Below are 21,888 nucleotides of genomic sequence, written 5' to 3'. Positions count from 1 at the left end.
CTGTGACTTGGAACAGGAGAAACAAGTCTTTCGACTCAGTCTTTCGTGAAGGAAGTCACATTTTCATGAGGAAATCTTGGCACGGCTAAGCCAGTGTGTGTTTTGGCAACACAGACAAGCAAAATACAATTCTTGCTGTACCCCTGCTCCTTAATAAGATTAATTTTGTTGGGTGTGACCTTGGTGTTCAGAGTTTTCACATTCAATTTATAACTGTCTACAAGTTGTTATCAGGCTGAAATTCATGATCTGAATTTCAGATTGAGGCCGAAGGCTTGATAGGCTGATGATTTGACTTTTTCTTGAAAACGGCTTTTTGAAGTGATGCCCTTAGAAAGCTTTTACTAATCTTCTCAGAAGGAAGAGAAATGGTTTACCATTATCTGAAGAATAAGATGAAACAGCCGCTGGTCTGTTTTCTGTGTTCAGAGTGTGTTGACCACAGCCGGTCTGTTTGTGAGCCTTGCCAGTGGCCTGTCTTCATAACCACTCTGTCCAAATTTCTTCCTGGAAACTTGGCCGTGTGGGCAAGTGAAGACCTCAGAAGCATGGGGCCCTGAGGAGCCAGAGCCTCTATTCCTGGGGTCTTCGGGGTGCTGTGGTTCAGACGCTAGCCGTCCACTCAGGGTTTTCTCACCCACTGGTCTGCACAACCCTCGGCTTCTTAACCATCATTTATGGTGCATGGGGGCTTCTGTTGACTGACCATGCCACAGACCCTCCCTCTTTTTCAATCATGAGTAAAATAGTTGAAATTGGATAGGGAATGTGAAGCAACCCTGTATGCTTTATCAAGAACCACTGCAGAATAATGAAGGTGTCCCATGCTGCTTGGTAAATAATCTGTTAAGAAGGCTTATAAAGGGCCAGGGACATAGCTCAGTAGCATAAGTGCCTGCCTGGCAAGCGCAAGGTCCTGAGTTTGATTCCCAGTACCAAAAAAAAAAGAAGGCTTGTAGAAATAAACCATGAAGAGCATGAGTTGAGCATTTGATACAGAAAGAAATTATTTTATTCCTATATTTCAACAACCCATCTTTCTATGAGTATTGAAAATAGTACATCTAAGAGTATACAATTGTTTTTACATAATTGGTCCATCTTTTTACTTATCATTGGTTGGATTAAAATGGTATATGGGTTGGTTTTTTTTTTCTGTCTTTATCATTGCCTCTCTTTTATGGACCAATCCTGGTACTTTACTTGGTTATCTGTAAGAAATCCCTGAAAATGAAGGCTTCCCCCTGACTGTTCAGTGGCAGATTGAATTTAGGCCAGTTCATCATTGCAGGAGTAAGCAGTCTTATCAGCACTGTTCTAGTTTCTGTCTTCATCACCCAGTGATGACTTGTGGCTTGAAAGTTACAAATACTCATTTAGGAGGCTGAGGCAGGAGGGTCGCTGTGAGTTTGAGGCCAGCCTGGTGTACACAGTGAGTTCAAGGCCAGCCTGCACTGCACAGCAAGACCCTCTCTCAAAAAAAGAAAGTTACAAATGCTAGTATAATACAAATACCGCAGAAGTATTACTCGTAGTTCTAACTTGCTAGTCCACCTTATTCCAGTGAACTCAGAATTCCTTAATTAAAAATTACACAGAGGTGTCAAAGGCCAGATTTATACATGAAAGAGGCATGTGCTTCTACACATCCTCTGCAGCTTTCTCTAGAATATTTTTCCTAATATTTGTACTTTTTCCAGTTTGGTCTTCATAGAGGTGTCAGACAGGAAAGTATGTGCGCCTGAGGATTTGGTGGAAACCGGCACACTGCTAAGAGTTTTGTTGCATGTGTTAAAAAATAGATATTAAAAAAACCTGAAAGCCCCAGACTGCACTGAGTTCCCTATGCATACCGACAGCCGCAGGGCGGTTCAGCAGAGAAAACAAAGCGTGTCTTATCGCTTCTCTTCCTAGCTTTGCCTGACAGGCTCCGGGGCACACTGAGTGGAAACAGAGCTGTTAACAGTGTAAGTGCTTTGGAAATGTTTCCACTGGGCAGTCCCTCAATAGGAGACTGCTTTGAAAAATGAATGAAAATCAAGCGTCAAGACACAAATGGCTCACTCAGCTTGGTGATGAATAAACAAGCGAAGCCATGCAGTGGCAGGTATATTGCCTGTCGGCAGTGTTTGTTTCTGCTTTATAGTTTCGTTCCAAACAATGAATGAAAACCATCCTTGCCTGTAGTACCACTATGGAAATACTCTTTTTCTAGGGCTCAGTCATGGTGATGTACTCTTATTTAAAAATTGTGGTTTAAAAAATAGCCTAAAATTTACCATGGTGCAATACACACGGTGTGGGCCGGGGATATAGCTCAGCAGCGCAAGCATCTGCCTGGCAAGTGCAAAGTCCTGAGCTCGATTCCTGGTACCAAAAAAAAAAAAAAAAATCAAGCAAATGCACATGGTGCAGCAGTGGTCAGTTACTCACAGTGTTGCTGTGGAATCAAGCTCTAGAATGTTTTCATCCTGCAGGTCTGAAACCCTATACCCATGAAGCACTCGCCTATGCCCTCGCCCTTTCTAAGCACCGTTCTGCATCCAGTTTCTATGAACGTGTTCTCTGCTTTCTTTTCACAAACATATTTGTTCTTGAGGTTCCTCTCCTCCTTTAGTGTGGTTTGGACTAATCATGTCTGTAAGTCAAAGAAAACAAAATGGAATCTGCCCAGTGGTTTTGTAAAACAGAGTACCCTGTATCCACAGTATATGCAGCCGCAGTTATCTTCTCTTTTAGATCGCTGTTTAAAATATGTTAAAGTCATTGTGCAGGGTTGGGTAAGAAATCGGACTGTGGAAGGTTTTAAAAATTAGATCTTCTGGTCTCAATGATCCAATTTCTAGGCAAGCTTGTGTACTTTATTTCTTCTTTTAAGACTTGTTTAATTTTTGACAGGTGATTGAATCCTTGTTTAAGGATTCAATGGTCCTTTGGCATTTCAGTTTGATTTATTTCGAGTGCTAATGTTCTTGCTTATGAATTTGGACAAAATGCATTTAATGCGTGTACACTGTTGCTGGAATACTGTCACTGTGTGTAACCCTGACTGTAGGGAAAGGGACGCGCTGTGTTTTATTGTATGTCCCTTGTTGCAAGTCTCCCCTGTAGATTAATGCCTCAAAGGCTGTTCAATGATAGAAGACCTAGAAATATCTTCTGATTTTAAAGCCAGTTCTTACTGCTTGACTTTGTTTTTTCAGAAATATGTGTTTTCAAAGATAGCTTTTATATCTGTGTTCATATCATGTCACCGCAGGCTGCCTACGTTACTAAATTGAGTTTATACTTGGCAGGGTTTCATGCGGGATGTGAAATCAAGGACCGTGTTTTTTATCACGCACCTTCCCCTTGCCTTCCATCTTCCTGCTCAAAGGCGAGGCTTCATTAAAGTGGGGACCGCTGGATGGTCTCCTTCAAGATGAAATTTTTTTCTTTGTCTTTTTGAGACAGGATCTCGCTATGCAGTTCAGGCTGGCCTGGAGCTCACTTTGTAGCCCAGGCTGATCTCGAACTCGCAATGATCCTCCTTCCTCAGCCTCCCGAGTGCTGGGATTACAGGTGTGTGCCACCACGCCTGGCCCAAGATGAGGTTTTGTACCACAGGGCTTGAGCTGAGCGTAAAATTTTAACAATGAAATGTGGTCATTTGCAGGCGTCTTTCTTACTAAACATTCAAACAGTCACACAACAGCAACAAAGGTGGCAGGTGAGCCGGCCCCCAAAGATCTGGGCTTCCAGATACCCTGAAAGTGCAGAATTGGAAAAGGCCATGTCTGCAGCATTTTTTTTTTTTAAACCAGGAATCAAACTCAGGACCTTATGCTTGCCAGGCAGACACCATACCACTGAGCTATACCCGCAACCCTGCACCATCTTCACGTCCTTGGCCTATTTGTAAACGCCATCAGAGGACGAGGCAGGAAGGCTGAGCAGTGTGACCTAACTGCTTCCTGGGACAGGAAGTTTTCTTCCTAGAACCTTGTGCATGTGACTGTCACATGGTCGGTCTGGTTGTATTCCTAATCATTATCACTCTCATTTTCTCATATGCCTTTTTTTTTTTTGTACCGGGAATCAAACTCAGGACCTTGTGCTTGCCAGGCTGGTGCTTATGCTGCTGAGCTATATCCCCAGCCCTCTCATATTCCTTTAAACATCTTTTCCTCTGATGGATCTTTTGTTAATGGTGTGCACTTCTGGCTTTTGAAGGCGTGAACTCTTTGAGCAACAACTTCTCAAAATAAAATTTTGTTCTCTACCTGGCTCAAGTAAAAAGCTGACATTTGAGTAAAGATGAGAAAAAGGTGAGGAAAGTGTCCTTGAAGATTCCATGGGGGAGAGAGTCCCAGCCTGTGCAAAGGCCCTGAGGTGGTTGTGAGCCTGGAGAGCAGCTGCTGTGGCTGCATGTGGTCAGCATGAGGGAGACGTGCTGGGGGAGGTGGTGGGTGGGGCGGATCATTGAGAACTTATGTTTTCCTTCCCCATTGTAAGGGGTATGGCTTTTACACTCTCAGTGAAAAGCGTTTTGAGTGGAGGCATGGCATTAGTAAAGATGACTGTTCTTGACTGAGCTGATTCAAGAGACTGTTTGGAAATTATGTGATAAATCGGGTGATAATCATGTATGACACAGGTCAAACTTAGGAGAGAAAGTCAAGAAAATTGTCATGGAAAAATTTCATCCAAGTACTCAAAAAAAGTGAAGTTGAGAAGAACAGTGTTGACGGTGAGTGACCCGGTGCCCTCTTCCCCAGCACCTGGGACATTTGTGGTTAGGGACGTAAACATTCCCATCTGCAGGATTTCTAGGTAGGCGGCAAGAGGAGGTGGCTGCTTTGACACTTCCAGGTGAAACTGATTTCCGGAGTGCCTGTTCTGCTGGAGACAACTCTCTGATTATATCCTGGTATAGCATCTGGCATGTCAACCATGCAGAAACATCTGAGTTTTCAGCAGTGTGGTTTATTAACACCTAAGATGGCATTGTCTTGAGATGTGTTTTACAAGTGTAATTAGTAATTCAGAATGTTTAGTCCTTCTAGAAGGCTGTCTGGGATCTGCTTCTTGTACTTTTGATATATATTTATTTGTAAAATTTTTCTTAAGTCTGTAATCTCTGTGTGCACATACTTTGGCTTACTCATCTAGTGAGTTACTTGAGGGGACTGTCATCACAGTAAACACACATGCATAACTGTACACATATGCACACATGCACACACTGTACACATATGCACTTGTGCATACACTGTACACATATGCACAATATTACAGTGTTTTTCTATGTTTTTCTAGTCTGTACATTATATGGACTCTATCTTTTCTCCCCTATATTTTCTGTATTCCCTAACCCCTCGTGAGAATATACTAAAATACAGAAAGTTCAAATTTATTTTATAGTGGTCAAAGCATAGAGAGATTTAAAATACTCAAAGCACTGTTTATAGCACCCAGAGCCAGAAATAGCATGGGAGATCTTTCAACTAAAAATGAAGGGTGGTAGTTAACTCTTAATTTTGAATAAAACAGTGCTACTGGTGCTTGACATTATATGTGTATTTACCTCATTTAATTCTCACAGCCATTCCTTTAGAGGATATCATTTCATTCCCAATATTAGGATGGGGAAACCAATGCCCACATTGGCCATCCAAGTGGTAGGCCAGGCTTTAGAGTCCTGACCTGACAACTAAAGACCCCTGCCTTCTTCATTGTTTGCTGCTCCCAAGTGTAATCACACACATTTTAATACCCAGTAGTAATAGCTTCAGCCATTGAAAATAAAGGAAAAATTAGGCTTCCCTCTTCGTCTTTCTTTACAATGAAAGTATTTTTTGTGGTGGTTAACATTTCCTACCCTTTCCCCATACTGACCGTTCCTTTTAGTAGACTGTCAGTACTTTTCGATACGTTTTTTGTTGTTGTTGCTATGGTAAAATGCATGCAACATTAATTTTACCATTTTAACTGTACAGTTCAGTGGCATTAGGTAATTCACACTGTTTTTTAATCATAACCACTACCTACCCACAGACCTCTTTTTGTTTTCCCAAATACAACTATCCTGGAGCTGGGGATTTAGCTCAGCGGCACAGCGCCTGGCAAGTGCAAGGTCGTGAGTTCAATTCCTGGTACTGGAAAAAAAAAATGAATTCAAATATAACTATCCTGATTAAACAATAACACCCCTTCCCCAGTTTACTTCCTGTCTGTGCTATATCTGTTTTGTACTTTTTTAATGGACTTATTTGTAAGTTTCTTTTGGCTAACCCTAGAATCTATGCATTTCCATTAATTGGGGCTTTCTGGTCTTTCAAAGGCATGTGCTCACTAAGGATTTCAGTAGAACTCCAACCCCTTTGAAGATATGCAAACCTCAGGCTGGCCCACTCCCGCCCCCACTCACTATCATGGTTAGCAGAATATTAAGTGTGAAAAGAACATGAAGAAGAATGAAAAATAAAAATATGTTAGATTACTTTCTGTTGCTATAAGCAATGCCCGGGATCGGGTAACTTAGAAAAAGAAGTGTATTTTGGCTCATGGTTCTGGAGGCTGGGACATCCAGGAACATGATGCCAACATCTGCTTGGCTTCTCGAGAGGGCCTTGTGTTGTCCCATAACATGGCCAAAGAGCAGAAGCGCCAACAGATGCCTGCAGAAGAAACAGCATGAGGAATGACGAGCTTTAGAAAACAATGTGCTCCTTCAAGAGAGGCATCCGTCTGCCTTAAGGACCTGGTCACTTCCTGAAAGCCCCACCTCCCAGTGCTGCTACAGTGGCCATCACCCTTCCCCAGGAGCTGCAGAGGGGAAAGCCATGTTCAAGCAGAGCAAGAAGGTATTTGCTTGGGTGTAAGAGTCCTGGAGCCCCCAGATCTGAGAAGTCTTAAAAGATCTTGAAAGTTGTTTTCACACTTACTTTTGATTCAAGTGTTTTTAATTTAAAAACCTTTTGCATAAAATTTTTTTTTAATTCCTTCTCAGTATGGAGAGAATGTTCCCATTGAGAATGCGTTAATGTTTTCTGCAGAGCGTGTGTATACAGAATAATTTTCCTTCTGGGTAACGCTCTTGGAGGTGGTTCTTAGAAGAAAGCCGTGTTTTTAATACAAGGTAGAGAGTTGAGGATGAGTCAGGAACCCCAGATATTCGGTGGCTTTGTTCTACAAGCAAAATCTTCACCTTTCTCTGCCAACATTAAGCAAACTTCAACAAAATGTCTACTTTCACTTTCTTTGAAGCAATAATTTGGATGCCAAGTGTATGGTACCAGGTTGTTTTGTTTTGTTTTGGAGACAGGGTCTTACTGTGTAGTTCAGGCTGGCCGTGAACTGACTATATAGTCGAGGCTGGTCTCAAACTCATGGCAATCGTCCTGCCTCAGCCTCCCAAGGTCTGGGATTACAGGCGTGCGCCACCACACCTGGCCATACCAGGTATTTTTTTTGTTTTGTTTTTTAGAAAATTCAACTAACCGAGAGCGGTGAATGTGCTTTTATGGCTTAGGCCACTGGGCCCAAGGGGAAAGGAGCCAAACTACACCGCCTGGAGGGGCAAGCAAGCGTTTTTCTATTGCTGGCAACGGTATCACACTCTCCCTGAGCGGCCAGTCCGGCCTTTTCCATTCTACATGCAGCATGTTACTCCGCGCCTCACTGGACGCAGTCCCAGAACATCAAGAAAGATTTTTTTTATTGTAATACATTTTAGAAAAAAATAATAAATGTTAGAATTTTTTATTCATCTGCTTCTTAGTGATCAAAAAATAATGAGCGGTACAAGGTCAGGAGCAAATAATGAGTAGCTGAATTCTCTTATAGGTCATTTTTTCTCCTGATTTCTTTTGTCACACCTACGCATGAACGCGCGCGCGCACACACACACACACACACACACACACACACACAGTCTCTCCAAAGTCTTGGGACGCAGGCAGCAGGAACTGCAGTGCTAAGGGCACTGTGGCTTCAGCGTCACTGCGTACAGGGCGAGCTGAAAGGGCCCATTCTGCCCATGTCCTGCAGTCGGGGCTCTGAGCCCTCCCTGAAGTGTGTTTAGTGAGTGTTCAGAACGCCGGGGCTCAGTGCCAGGAACAAGGACACACTGTGTCCTCGCGGGCGGAGCGGCCGCCCCCAGCGCACAGCCAGCGGAAGAATCGCAGCGTTGTGGGCCGAGGCCCCGCAGCCCTACGCGCTGAGCCCGTTCCCCTAGAATGAAAGCCTTGTTCCGGCTCGTAGAGTTGGAGCTGGAGTTTCCTGTCAGTGGTGATCACGCCGTTTCCTGTCCAGGGCACCATCCGGTTGGCTGTTCAGCTGAGTCCTTTTCTTCTTCTTCCGCTTGCTCCATCGTCCTTGCTGGTACCCTGAGCTTGCTGAGCCCTTGGTACATCCGAAGAGCTTGGTGTCCACTAAGTCATCCCGTTCCCACCCCCACAGTCGTCACGCCCATTTCCCAGGAGCGAAAGCGAGGCATCAGGAGCAGCCTGCCCCGGGTGGGGTTACCTGGGGCACTCGGTTGTCCTCCAGGCTGCAAGGGTCTGGCGGGTGTGGCAGAGAGGCAGTACGGGTATGCAAGGGTGTCGGGCCCCGCTGCCCACCGTGAGATGAGATGAGGTGAGGCCGAGGCAGTCGTGTCTGACTCAGGTCTATATACACAGACACTATCACCTAATGTCTCAGAAAGTAAAAAGGCAGGAAAGCAAGTTGGCTCCTAGAGGACAGTCACGCACGGCATAAAGTGATACCATTCACACAGTACCTTCCGCATGAGCTGATCTGGTATCAGTGACTACCAGCTGTATGCCAGCTGTGTGCATAAAAGCGTTGCACACACAAGGCACAATGGTGCACACCTGTGATCCCAGCGCTCTGGGAAGCAGAGGCAGGAGGGCTGCAACTTTGAACCCAGCTTGGACAATTTAGCAACTTAGAGAGTGAGAGAGAGAGAGAGAGAGAAAGAGAGAGAAAGAGAGAAACAGAGGGTACAAATCAGATTGGCACAGGACTTCTTGAAAGTGAAGCCACCCACCCACTCAAAATAAGAAGGACTGGGGATGTAGCTCAGTGCAGAAGCCCTGGGCATGATCCCAATACTGCCAAAGGAAAAAAAAAAGCAAAACAAAAAATGTAGAGCACATACGTTATATACAGTATACAGTTGCAGTAGTATACAATACGCTGAATCATTCATTGCTCAGACTGTACTCCTCCTTATAGAAAACATTCACTGTAAAATAGAGTTGGACCAGCAACTGCCTCACACACCTTGTGTTTACTGTGTCTTTTGATTGTCTTTTTTTCTGTGCCTGGTTCCATCTTGTGCCGTTTTGTTCATGAGGACCCAGGACTTTTGAGTGCACTCTGGGACGTGTTCTCATCATTAAGCAGTGGATGGGCCGGCCGTGCACATCACGTTATTCACAAGCCAGAGCCCCAGAACTCAGGTCCCCAAGTGTCTAATCCCTGCCCTGGTGTCCTGTCTTCTAACCTGTGATTCTATCTCCTCCGGGAGTTCTCGACTTCGCTGTTAAACTGTTCTGGGAAATTTTTATTTCTGCTGTGCAGTGTTTTATTTTTATTGGCTCATCCTTGTTAACCAAATTCTCCTTTTTATAACCTTTTCTTTTAAGTTATAAGCCCTTAGCTGCATGAAGATCGAAATGACAGTGCTTCTGTAAATTCTTATCGCTCCTGCATTATCAGAGGTGCCTGGTGTCTCCCGTTTTTGGCCTTCTGGGACTGTTCTGTGTAATTTGGTGGCTTTCTATTGCTGACCCCTTTCCTTATAATTGGATTTCAGCTCACTTCCCTGTGATCTTCTAAACATTTGGGGGAAATCTCTCACCTGTTGTCTCCTCTCTCTTGTTCTCTTTCTAGGAATTTATTCATATTTTTCATTCTTTTATCTGTCATTTTTTCAACTTATCTGGGTGCAGCGAAGATGTGCGGTCTCTGCTCAGTCTGCTGTACATAGCCATTTGACTTCCTAGTTTACATTAAGCCCAGACTGGCTATGGCCTTGTGCTAATCTTTCTAGGAAAAATAGCACATTTATGGACAGATGTGTGGGCTCCTGGGAGCTTCTCCCCATGCTTCCCCTAGACTTGGGCTGCACTGATAGCTCTTTACTGGGAGCTGGAATGGGGGTGAATGGGTAGGAAGGGTCTGGTTGGGGTGGTGGTGGGGTAAGCTGGGAGCTCATGTAATTTCTGAGCTCAGCATCCGCTTTGCCCACCTCCCCAGGTTGTAAGGGTCTCAAAAGAGACATTTTATAGGAAGAACTCCAACTGTGGAGCACACTTCATATCCAAAGCAGCAGCAGTAAAGAGGAGATCTTTTAGCAGTAAGAAAAATAGATCACTCCCCCCATAATCCTCTACTGTTTTTGTTGTGTGTTTGATTGTTGAGGCAGGGGGATTTGGATGTTATTCCCACTCTGCTCACCGGGTTTTATTTTGTTATAATCTCTGTTCCAAAGGAGCGGAGCTGACTGTGACTACACTGTTTCCGTCGCCCACGTGTGGCTGAGCACCGGAAGCTGGTAGTCCTGACGTGGCCATGTTTACTCCTAGGGCCATGGGAACAAAATGCCAGTAGGTGGCTTACAATGACAGGAGCTTCTTACGTCACCATCTGAAATCACACTGTGGGCAGGGCCGTGCCCTCCTGACACTGGGCAGTGTCTTCATGACCACCCCCCTACTTCTGGGGGGAGCCAGTGGTAGCTGCAATCCTGGTGCCTTTGTCACTTGAGATTATTCTCCCTTCGTGTCTCTGTCTTCATGTCATCATCTTATAAGGACACATCATATTAGCTCAGGACTCACCCTGATGGTTTCATCTGAACTTGGTTACACCTGTGTTATAGTTTATGTCTAGATGTCTTGTCCCCCACAAAGCTTTATACGCTCATAGGTGGGGCTTTGGGAAGGTGGTTGGATCACAGGTGTGATATTCTGCTGGGTTAGTCCACTGATGAGCTTATAGCTGAATGTGATCGGGGAGCGGAAGCCGGATTGGAGGGGGTGAGTCACTGGGGGCATGGCCTGGAAGGGTCTTTGTCCCCCTCCCTCCGTTCCTGATTGCTCTCTGCTTCCGGCTACTATGAACTGCTTTTCCTTTGCCGTGCTGCCCTGCATTGGAGCCAGCAAACTATGGACTGAAACCTCTACGAACTGTGAGCTAAAATAAACCTCTTTTTAAAAAATAAAGCCCATCTACGTGGCCCTTGAGGGTTGAGTAGGAGTTTGCCAGGTGAACACAGGTTTAGACACAGATGGAGCTTGGGTCATGATAACAAACCACACAGGGTGTGTCGTAAACAATGGAAAAACTTTTCTTCACAGTGCTGGAGGATGAGACGTCTGGAATGAAGGTGTTGGCTGATCCCTGCTCTGGTGAGGGCTTCCACGTGGCTGCCTTCTCACTGTGTTCTCACGTGGTGGAGAGACAGCAGTGAGGAGTCTCTGGTCTTTAGTCTTCTAAAAACCCTGCTCCTGCTGGGTCAGCCCTCGTCCGCATCACCTCATTTAACCTCAGTTACTGCCTCACTGCACATACACAGGGGTTAGGGTTTCCACACGCGGATTTGGGGCACACAGCTCAGTCCTGGCACCTGGAGTCATGAAAGGACTGCAGGTCTGCGCTCCCTTCTAGACTAATGTGTGAATTAAATGGAAAAACTTATGACTGCAAAGAGCCTCGCCCAGGCCCTGGCTCAGCACACAAGGCCTCCATTGGTGCCGTGGCTCCTGGGCGGGGAAAGGGAGACGGAACTGTGTAGAATGAAGGAAGGGGCAGTGGGCCGGGTCCACAGTGGCAGGGTCCCACTCCTGACCCGAACGTGTGTCCCTGCCACGTCCCTGGATGGACAGCCCAGCAGTCACAGCAGCAGGCTGCACGACGCCAGGGCCAAGGGCGGAGTTGGTGCCGTCTGTGCCTGTTTCTGCCCTGGAATGCAGGGGGAGTGACCCTGAGTGGTACTTTGACAACTGAACGCGCCCAGTGAGTCCATGGGGACAGTGAGAAAGCCACAGATGCTGATGCCAGCGGCCAAGGTGAAGCCTGAAAACCTGCATTTCTAACTCACTTCCAACAGATGCTGCTGCTGCTGCTGCTGCTGCTGCTGAGCTTGAGTAGCTTGCTGCCAGACACAGGGATCCATGTAGGCAGGGCTGGCTGGGTGTCTCAGCAGTCTCACCCTGATTTCCACCTTAGGCTAATAACTTCCGGAGACTCAGCCAGAGTAACAGACACAAAACCCACCGTAAGGGGCTGAGCTGTACCCCTCAATGAGATAGCATTCATTTCCTAATGCCTGGTAGCTGTGAATGGGACCTTGTTTGGAAAGAGGGCCTTTGAAGGTTGAATTAGCTACTCTAGTACTTAGCATAGTGCCCACATGTGTCTCTGTTAGCTCCATCAATGTACCTCGACCCGATTAGAACTTGCCAAGTCGCTGTGAGAAATGCTGTGACATTGTGATATCATACAATCTGTGGGTTATACGACTTTGAGCAATATTCTAAAAGATATTAAGGGTAGAAAAAAGAGGACAAGCCTGTTGCACGATGTATGCCTGGTGTCATGGTCGTGCCAATCTCAAAACAGATAAAACCTCCAAATGGCTCCCTGAAACCTCTGCAGATGCAAATTTTGTAAATCTTGTCAACCAGCATCAGCACAGATTTCTGTGGAGGAGGTAACAGCTGGAAGGCAGAACTTCAGCTTTATCAAGTAGGGGGTTAATTTATTCAGCTCTTGGAGGAAGTTGGGAAGGAGGAGGAAAAATGTATCCCCAATCTACAATTGTTCTTTTAGAAGTTAAAAAAATCCTGCGTAAAACTTCATGTAATAGAAAAAACATGAAGGCCTGGAAGTAGTTTAAGACACAGTCCACTAAAGCCAGTTGGGGTCGCAGTTTCTGGTAGCACAAGGCTAGCCCAGGTTGTGAATAGCATTTAGTATTCAGTGCCCACTTACCAGGCATTCCCCAAGAATGTTAGCCTCCTGCTAAATGCGATTTCATGGGACCCAGTGAAAAGCCAACTCAGGAAGGAGAGAGCCATAGGGACACACTCTGGAGTGAGCCAACTTGTTTGTGCAGTGGATTACAATCCAGATGCTTCTTGGAGCATAATTAAATGTAGTCACCAAGAAAAAAGATTAAAATTTGATTATGCAGTCTTGCTAACCCCTGGTTTATTCTCCAACATAAAACATTATAATGACTGCTTGACCTCTTGTAAGTATACTTTTAAAATACGCTAATCAAGATTGGTAGTGTATGGAGTCAGGTTCTTAGACATGATAGGACTGTTACAGATCTGCCCCACCTTGAGTACAGTTGGGGACACCTGAGAATACGTTCATTTGCCATCAGATCTCCTTCATATTAAACCATTACTGAAATATATAGATTTTCAAATGATAATTCAGTTTCTCCTCCCAATGTTTGAGCAGCCAGAAGAGAGATAGACTGAGAGACTGAAAGATTGAGAGTGATTGATCTGAAGTAAATTACTCTGAGAAAACACGTTGGCAGATTAATTCCTTGGGGTCTCTTCTTGTGTTCTGCCCGCTTAGTCTATGCTCTTACTACTTTTTCGCCTCTCAAACTTTATTGACTCGTTTATGGGCCTTTTCTAAAGCCATAAAAAGCCAATGGTTTTGTAGCTTTGGAATCTCATCCTTGGTGCCCAGCGCAAAGCCTCCCCCAAATGCATAATTTGTGGTTACTTCCAAATATGTGGGTTTAGTGTCTTTTTTTGCCAGACACACATAAAGGAACTCTTTATGCTGAGAAATCTTAGCAACTGGTGCACACACGCAGTTTCCACTCATTTTCCCTGTGTGAGGAGGTCCTGCCATCAATGTTGTTCTTGGATATAATGTAAAGAAGATGGCTCATTTATTTTCTTACTCTTAAAAGTGCTGTTAACAGATTGTGCTGTGAGTAGTCTTCTCTAGTTGTTTCTAGAGGTGAACTCTATTCTGTCACTTCTCTCATTTTTCTTCTGTATTTTTTATTGTGGTAAAATACACATAACATAAAACACAATTGTAGCCATTTTTAAGTGTACGATTCAGTGACCTTGACTACATTCATACTGTTGTTCAACCGTCACCACAGTCTGTCTCCTGAACTTTTTCCAACTCCCAGTGAAAATCAACTCCCTGTTTAAGTCATTTGAGCCCTTTTGTGAGAGCTCACTTAGCAGAGCGTCCTGAAAGTTCATCTATGAAGGAGCATGTCCCAGAACTTCCTGAATCTTAGGGCTGAGGAATATCCCATTGTGTGTCATCATCATTTGGATGTGGCTTTCGCTCCATATGTTTGTGTGTTGAAAGATTGGTCCTCAGTGGAACACTGTTGAGGAGCTGCAGTCTTTAAGGGGTGGGGCCTAATGGGAGGACCTTAGGTCATTGGTGCTGCTGCCCTTGGAAAAGAATAAGGAAGTTGTTAGGAGATCTACAGAGGGTTGTTATAATAGCACAGGCCTGCAACTTTCCAGCTTCTTTGGCTTCCTGTCTTGAGATGTGATTTCTTGTCCCTGCACTCACTCTGGCCATGGTGATATCATTCACCATTGGTCACCAGGTCCAAGATGATGATGTTGGTTCTAAGTTCTTGAGCCTCTCAACCTAACTGTGAGCTAAACATGCATCTTTTCTCTATAAAGTCACCCAGCCTTGGACATTTCATTATATTAATGGAAAATCAACACATGTGCATATAGCACATTTTATCCATTCATCCATGGATGGACATTTGGGTTGCTTTCTGCTTTAAGTTCTTCTAAATAATGCTGCTATGTGCATAGGTGTACAAGTATCTCTTCAATGTCATGCTTTCATAGTGTTTGGTTCTATAGCCAGAAGTGGAATTGCTGTATCATATGATGATTCTATATTTATTTTTTTTCAATATACTGTTTTCCATAGCAGCAGCACCATTTTATGGTCTATGATGTGTTTTGTAAGAGAATCACTTTCTGAATGAAATTGAAAAACACATTAGAGACAGATAGAGAGAGATGATATCCTACCCTAATGCATAAATCTAAGGTAAGAGGAATAACTTCAAGAATGAGAAGGAAACATTTCCCCTAACTTTCTTCTCTGAGATGCAGAATCTTGTACTGGGTGCATTGATACACTCAGTCAGTTCTGTAGCAATTCCTAAAAGAAAAGGAATTAAGTCCTGGAATATATCGTGGGATCATGATGTCCCGAGGTGTTTTAAACTGTATCAGCCAAGTACACATTAGGATGTTAACCCTGAGTCCAGGGGACCCATTAGAGTGCATTTACCCATGAAATTGTCTTGCAGTGGGTGCATTTAAGCCCTTAGTAATGCTTTCTAGTCATGCTGCATGCTGGGTTTCCTTACAGCCCTGCAGGGACTATAAGGGGAAGTCATGGAATATGTTATAGGCATCTACTTTATAGATGAATTTTAAGAATTGTAAAGCTATCACTCAAGCAGTAAGTTGATGCCTTTCTGTACAAAAATTTCAGTACCATAGAAAAGTCATTTTCTATAAATATGTGTACAAAATAATGAATTTTAAGAAAATTTTTACAAATTGAGACCCAACTTGTCATCAAGACCTAGAGTCCAGGCTTCTATTTCAAACCTGTCTACAGGACGTCAGTCACATGCCATGTTGGTTTCTCGTGGAGCACATGTAGTATTTGCAAAGCTTAGGTTCCAGGTCTTAGTGCTGTCTGACCTTATTACCAAGAGCAGTTCGATACAGTCACAGGAGTCTCTGTTGAGTCAGAAAAGGACTCAGTTTCGATGTTAACTCACCCTCCTGTCTCCTGTGAAGTGCTTAGTTTAACACCCTGGCCATAAAGACGTCCATTGTATATTGATTTTTTTTTTTTTTTTTTTCTGCTTGTTTGGATTTCCAGCGTTGAACTGCCAAGTCTCACTTCTCAGACTCTGTAAATCTAGATGAAGTCATCAAATTCCCTTAGTTCCAGGAATTCTTTGGGAAACATGAGTGCCTGACAGCAAGGCAGATAATTGGTGGCTCATTTTTGCTACAAACAGGCAGTGTCAAGAACTGTGAGAAAGAAGGGATTAGGAAATTGGAGTTTGGTCTTCCTGTAAAAGAGGAAGCTGTGTGACAAAGGAGTTCTTCCACGGCATCTTAGTCTTTGGTCTACTTATCTACATATTTTACTGGAGTTACTGGTGTGAGAGGAGGCCCGGGATAAGTGGCTGTGGATAAATTACTCATGGAGCTATTGAGGGGCTGGTGGGAGGACAGGAACCCAGGACAAGGGACCACTAGAGAGCAGCTCATTCTCCCCTGAGCAGCTCGACTGGGATTGCCCATGTGCTATGGTGTCTGAGACAGGCAGGTTGCTGTACCGAAGTGAAGGAAAACAAGACTGGTGGCCATGCTGCTGTCTTCCGTCCATTCTTCTGGATGAGTGAGCCTGGGCCGGGAAGGAGTTTGCTAGGGAAGAACAGGGCTTGCTGCCAATCACCTGTTTGCCCTGCCATCGGTGCATGTGAAATGACTCCTCTGGGACCATGGGCCAGACCTTCAGAGTCTGCAGCTGGTGAGCTGGGATGATGCTGGGATCCATGCATCTTTAGGTAGCTGTGAGCATCTTTGAGATTTCGGTGAGGGCAGCTATGGGAGCATGCAGTGACACCTGTGAAGAAAAGGTGTCCGTGCACAACACTTGCGCATCTTTATTGGACCCTCTACCCGTGCAGTGACAGGCTAACGGACATGTCCCTCATTGTACTTGTCAGGCCTCACTTGTCACTGTCAGTCCTCTGAGTTACTGATTGGTACCTAACATGTTCTGCTTTTATCAGAGCGAAGGCAAAAGTGTAAAGCCAGGGACTGTAGGTAGTGATGTCTTTGGAACATTTGTTTGCCAGTGCTTTCCAATCTGTATGGTGGAGTTTGATTCTTTTTACCAGTGAATCTTTAGGAATTGACCAGATTGCAAAGAGAAACTGAGGCACTGTTTCTAAACTCTTTACAGTAGAAATTTGGTTCCTTTGCATAGATTTTTATGTGAAGTATTTCTCTTCCCTACAGATTCAATACCAACCATATGCATGCATCTTCTGAGTACGGTTGGCATTGCAAGGCATAAATAGCAGACATAGAGTGCCAGGTTCTTTGCTTGATGGTGGGAATATAAAGATGATTGAGGAGCCCACATTTTAATTTAGGGCACACACTTAAGTAGGAACTCTTAGCCATCAATTTATACAAACCATTCAACAAAATGGGTTGTGGATACAGGGATGAATGAAAGATAGCCTTTACCTTCAGTGGGTTTAATTTAGAAGATAATTACACAAAGTGACCTAGTAACCTAGAGGAGAAAGCCAAAGAGCTGTGGATGCTGGAGAGGATGTGATTTCAACTGTCACAAGAAGCCCTGGGGTCATGAGTTGAAAACTTACGTCCACACAAATATTTACTGCAGCTTTATTCAGAATTGCCAAAACTCAGGGGCAACCAAGATGCCCTTTAGTAGTTGGACATAGAAACAAACTGAGGTGCATCTGAGTAATAGAATATCAGTGACTGATAACAAAAGACACGAGCTATGAAGCCACCAAAAGACTGAAACGAACCTCAGATGCATATTCCTGAGTGAAGGAAGCCAGTCTGAGCAGGCTCGATGCTGTGTGACTCCAGTTCCCTGCTGTGTTGACAAAGGACAGCTGTAGTGACAGTGAGATTAGTAGTTGCCAGGAGTCAGGAGGGATAGCTAGGCAGAGAGCACAGAGGATTTTAAAGGCAAAGCCAGTTCCATGCAGTAAACTTCTCTGCCTCCCATGGTCATGGTGGAGATGGGGCACTATAGATTGGTCAATGCCAGTTATGGTACAGAGTGATTCTTATAAATTCTAGATAGTAAGTGCTCTATAATTATAACAAATGGACGATACTACTGTGATGTTAATAGCAGAGGACACTGTGTGTGTGGTAGGGGGAAAATGCTATTTTCTGTAAGCCTAAAACTGCCCTAAAAAGCAAAAGTCTGTTGCTAGTAAAGGGCAGGACATGTGCCTGAGGTTGGGGTGGGGAAAATGGCAGAGAACTGCATCTAAGTTTGGGAATAGCAGGGTCTGTGTGCAGAGCAGGGACAGGGCTGGCGCTTGGGCTATCGTGGTGGAGGCAAGGGCAAGCTGTGCAGAGCCCGTGGACTCAGAGTCCGGAGGCGTCCTTGGTGACGGCTGATTTGTGTCACTGTAACACCTGTTTTTTTCTGTTCACAGCAAAGAGCTCCGGGGAAGGTGCTGCTGGATGCAGTTTGCAACCACCTCAACCTCGTGGAAGGCGACTATTTTGGCCTGGAGTTCCCTGATCACAAAAAGATCACGGTAGGAGATGCCCGATTAATGTCACAGTTTTACTCTCTGCTCCACTTGGGGGTGGGGGGTAACCGGAAGCTCGCCTTGGACATACAGAAGGATAGAAAGATAACACCCAGGAAGCTCTCATGAACAGTTAAAATATATATACAATAAAAATATAACTTAAAATATGTAAGGAAAGTAATTCATGCCTATGATCAGCCCACTCAAAGACTTTCTCCTCACACTCCTCACCTTCATTTCCCGCCAGGAACCGCCCATGCTTTGTAAATGCATACTCTCTTGGTTACTTTTTTCTTATTGCTGAGACAAAGAACCCAACACCCAAAATGAAGGAAGGAAAGGTTTATTTAACTCACAGTTTGTGGAGGTTTCAGCCCATAGTCAGCCAGCTCTAGGGCAGGGTGGCATTGCCCAGAGACAACAGTTCAAAGTGGCAGAAAACAGCAAAAGCAGCAAGAGCAAGAAGGCGGGGAAAGCAAGCCTCGTTTCCTCCCTTACATTGTATGCTAGCTCTCCACCCACACTATCTCCCTGCCCTCCTCTTGTACAGGCTCAGGATGTTTACAAGGTAAGGACCCTGATTCCCTGCTGAGTTGCTTAGTTAACCTTCTAAACCTTTCAGGTTGACACATGAACAACATCCTAGAGCAGTAAGGGCAGGTTCTCTACACCCTAGGATGTAGAGCTGCTGAGTTACTTAGTTAAGCTTCTAGTCTTCAAGTTGACACAATGTGTCAACCATTACATGGAGTGGGGGGGTCCTTTGCAATGCACAAATGTGGAGAAACAGGAGACACTGTCCCTTCCTTTCCCTTCCTCCTGGGGGAAATCTTTCCTCTTCAGGCCACCAAGTCTTCTCCCTTCTTTTTCACAGCTATGCATAGCATTTGTAACTTTCTTTCTTTTTTTTTTTTTTAAATGTAAGCATGAACTGTTCCTTTCAATAAACCAGTAGACATCAGTGTAAAATTATCCAGCTATCCTTGTATATACGTATATTTTTCCCTTCCTTCTTTCTTTCTTTTCTCCTTTCCCTCATCCCAGTTATTCTTTCCCTTTGAGCAATTTCTTTCCCTTTCACAATATCTATTGTACTTGTTGGATTTTATTTACTCTTTCAGGTTCTTACACTATTGAGACAATATGGTGTTTAACACATGTGGATCTGATTTACTTCACTTTTGAGTATGGTCTCTAGTTGCATCCATTTACCTATAGAATCTTCTAGTTTTTCTTTATAGCCGAGTAATACTCCATTATATAAAATACCATGCCTTTTTTATCCATTCCTTGATTGATGGGCATTTGGGTTGTTTCCAAGATTTAGCTATGACAAATTGCGCTGCTATAAACATGGGTGCACATATATTGCAGTAGTAACTATAACCATAAGCAGTGCACCACTTGGCTTTTCTTTCTTTTTTTTCCCCCTGCTTTTACAAATGATGCTGCATGTACAAATATAAAGGTCTCTGTAGCTCAGATCTAGAGGTGTGGCATTGTCCAGCCAGTGGCATACCTGTGTCAGATTATCCTTTAAAAAGGTTTAACCATTTTGAATGCAAAATTTAGAGCACAACCTCCTAGTATTTTTTAAATCTCTTTTGGTGATGGCACTTTCTTAAGGCTGTGTTTAGCCTGCCTTTTATCAGCCACCTAGGCTATAAGTTTCTATTGCATTTCTTTTTATCTTTAGTTTCATATATACTGTATTCCCAGAATTTCTAGTCATTATTCTGGTGACCCGGTAAGGAGTACAATGCAGAGAACCTATACCCAGCTGGCATCGGGCTCAAGTCAGGGGCGGTAGATGTGTGGCAGGTGTCTGTGGAGACATGGTGCTGTTGGCCAGAATGGGGAACACACAGCACTGTGGTCAGGAAATCCCCCCCAGATATTACAAGACTGAGTTCCAAGACCAGAAGGAGCTCACTTAATAGCTTGTCCTGACAGAGGGTGCATCTCATATACAAAGCCCAGAAAGCAAAGCAGGCCATTCAGGAACCTGCAAATAGTGCCGGAGCTGAGGGCTTGCGGGTAGAGGGCAGTGTGAAGGTGGTGACAGTAGACACTGGCAGTGAGAGTGTGCAGAAGGGGCTAGCAAGATCAGAAGGGCTTTCTTTCTACACTGCTGCTGTCCACTGAAGTAGGGGCACACACAGAACTTTAACTCTTCTATTACATTGAAAAGTATTTGAACAAATCAGATGAAATTAATTTTAAAATATACTTTATTTAGCTTATATGAAGTGTGACTAAAAAAAGTGTAGTGAATGTTTTTTAAAAAATGTATTGGCGCAGTTCCCCTCCAGGTATTCCAGCTAGCTTCACACACCCTTGTCTGTCATTCCTGCCACTTCCTGAAGCAGTTCTGGAAGTCCTCTTTCATGAGTGTCTTTAGTTGCGCTGTCATAGCTAACCTGATGTCCTGAATTGATTGACAGCGTTTGCCTTTTGTGTTTGCGTTTTGACTTTGGGGGCAAAGCCACAAGTCACACAGTACCAGATCCGTGAGGAGGGTGGGCGAGGACACACCGTCGTGTTTTGATGGGCCTGGCTTTCCATTGGATGGGACTCAGCAGCGGCATTCACTGTATTTTTGATCTCACCTTGTAAAGACACTCGTGAGAGAAGACTTCCAGAGCTGCTTCAGGAAGTGGGAAGAGAGACGGGATAAGTGTGTTCAGAGCGAAGGGGGGATATTTTGAGGCGGATGAAGGCACTGTGTCTTTCATTGTAATACATTTTAAAAGTTTTCAGTCACAATATATTTTGACGGGCCCATATATATCCCCAAACATTATCATTTCAATATGTAATCAATCTGGATGACTCTGAGTGAGGTGTTTCCATGCAGAGTCTTCGTCCTGTGCACCCCTGGCGATTATCTGACCCCGCTACTCCTCCAGCTGGGCCTGACTGTTGGATGGGCAGCACGGGTCCATGCGGAGCTTCTGGGCTTAGACATTGTCAGTGCATCTAGCAGGGAATGTGATATGATCTGATTTCTGGTTTAGAAAGAGATCTCTTTTTTTGTACCAGGAATCAAACTCAGGATTTCACACTTGCCAGGTAGGTGCTGTGTCGCTAGGCTCTGTCCCTGGCCCTAACAAAGAGATCTGCAGCCCAATTGGAACTGGACAAGGCTGGAAGCAGGAAAGCTGTGGGGACCTCCAGCGAGTAAGCAGGAGACCAGCCTGCCGAACTGAGGGACAGCTGGGGAACTGAGCGGGGTAGGAGGCCACATGCAGGCATTGCGAGAGCTCGCGCTGGTCTCCTTTGCATCTGGTACCCTTGTTAGAGGAGAGTGTCAGAAGACCATATCTGGTGGGGATGATGAGTCCCATGTGGACGGAAGGAGTGGGGCCTCAGTGGGCACACTGACAGAGGTGTCAGACGGGCAGGACCAGAAGGTGGATTTCCTGGAGTACAGGAAAGAGATCTGTGTAGCAATTCAGGTCCCAGGATCTTGCAGTTAGTTTAACGCTTGGCTGAAGGCGCTGCTGGCCAAG

The 21,888-nt window shown here is 44.6% G+C and overlaps 1 protein-coding gene across 4 annotated transcripts in view; it reads left to right on the top strand.

Moving 5' to 3' along the window:
- The window catches only part of Farp1 (FERM, RhoGEF (ARHGEF) and pleckstrin domain protein 1 (chondrocyte-derived)), a 266,618-nt gene that overhangs the window by 155,750 nt on the left and 88,980 nt on the right, over positions 1 to 21,888 (top strand). For all 4 annotated transcript variants that reach the window (XM_005374079.2, XM_005374081.2, XM_005374078.2 and 1 more), the window contains exon 3: positions 18,275 to 18,379. In XM_005374079.2, coding sequence (XP_005374136.1) covers positions 18,275 to 18,379 — 105 coding nt within the window. The remainder of the gene's footprint in view (positions 1 to 18,274; positions 18,380 to 21,888) is intronic.

The sequence above is a fragment of the Chinchilla lanigera genome, unplaced genomic scaffold, assembly GCF_000276665.1.
Source record: "Chinchilla lanigera isolate Chin_1 unplaced genomic scaffold, ChiLan1.0 scaffold00003, whole genome shotgun sequence".
Classification (NCBI taxonomy): domain Eukaryota; kingdom Metazoa; phylum Chordata; class Mammalia; order Rodentia; family Chinchillidae; genus Chinchilla; species Chinchilla lanigera.
Note: the sequence above shows the minus strand (reverse complement) of the source record. Positions and strands in the feature narration are given on the sequence as shown.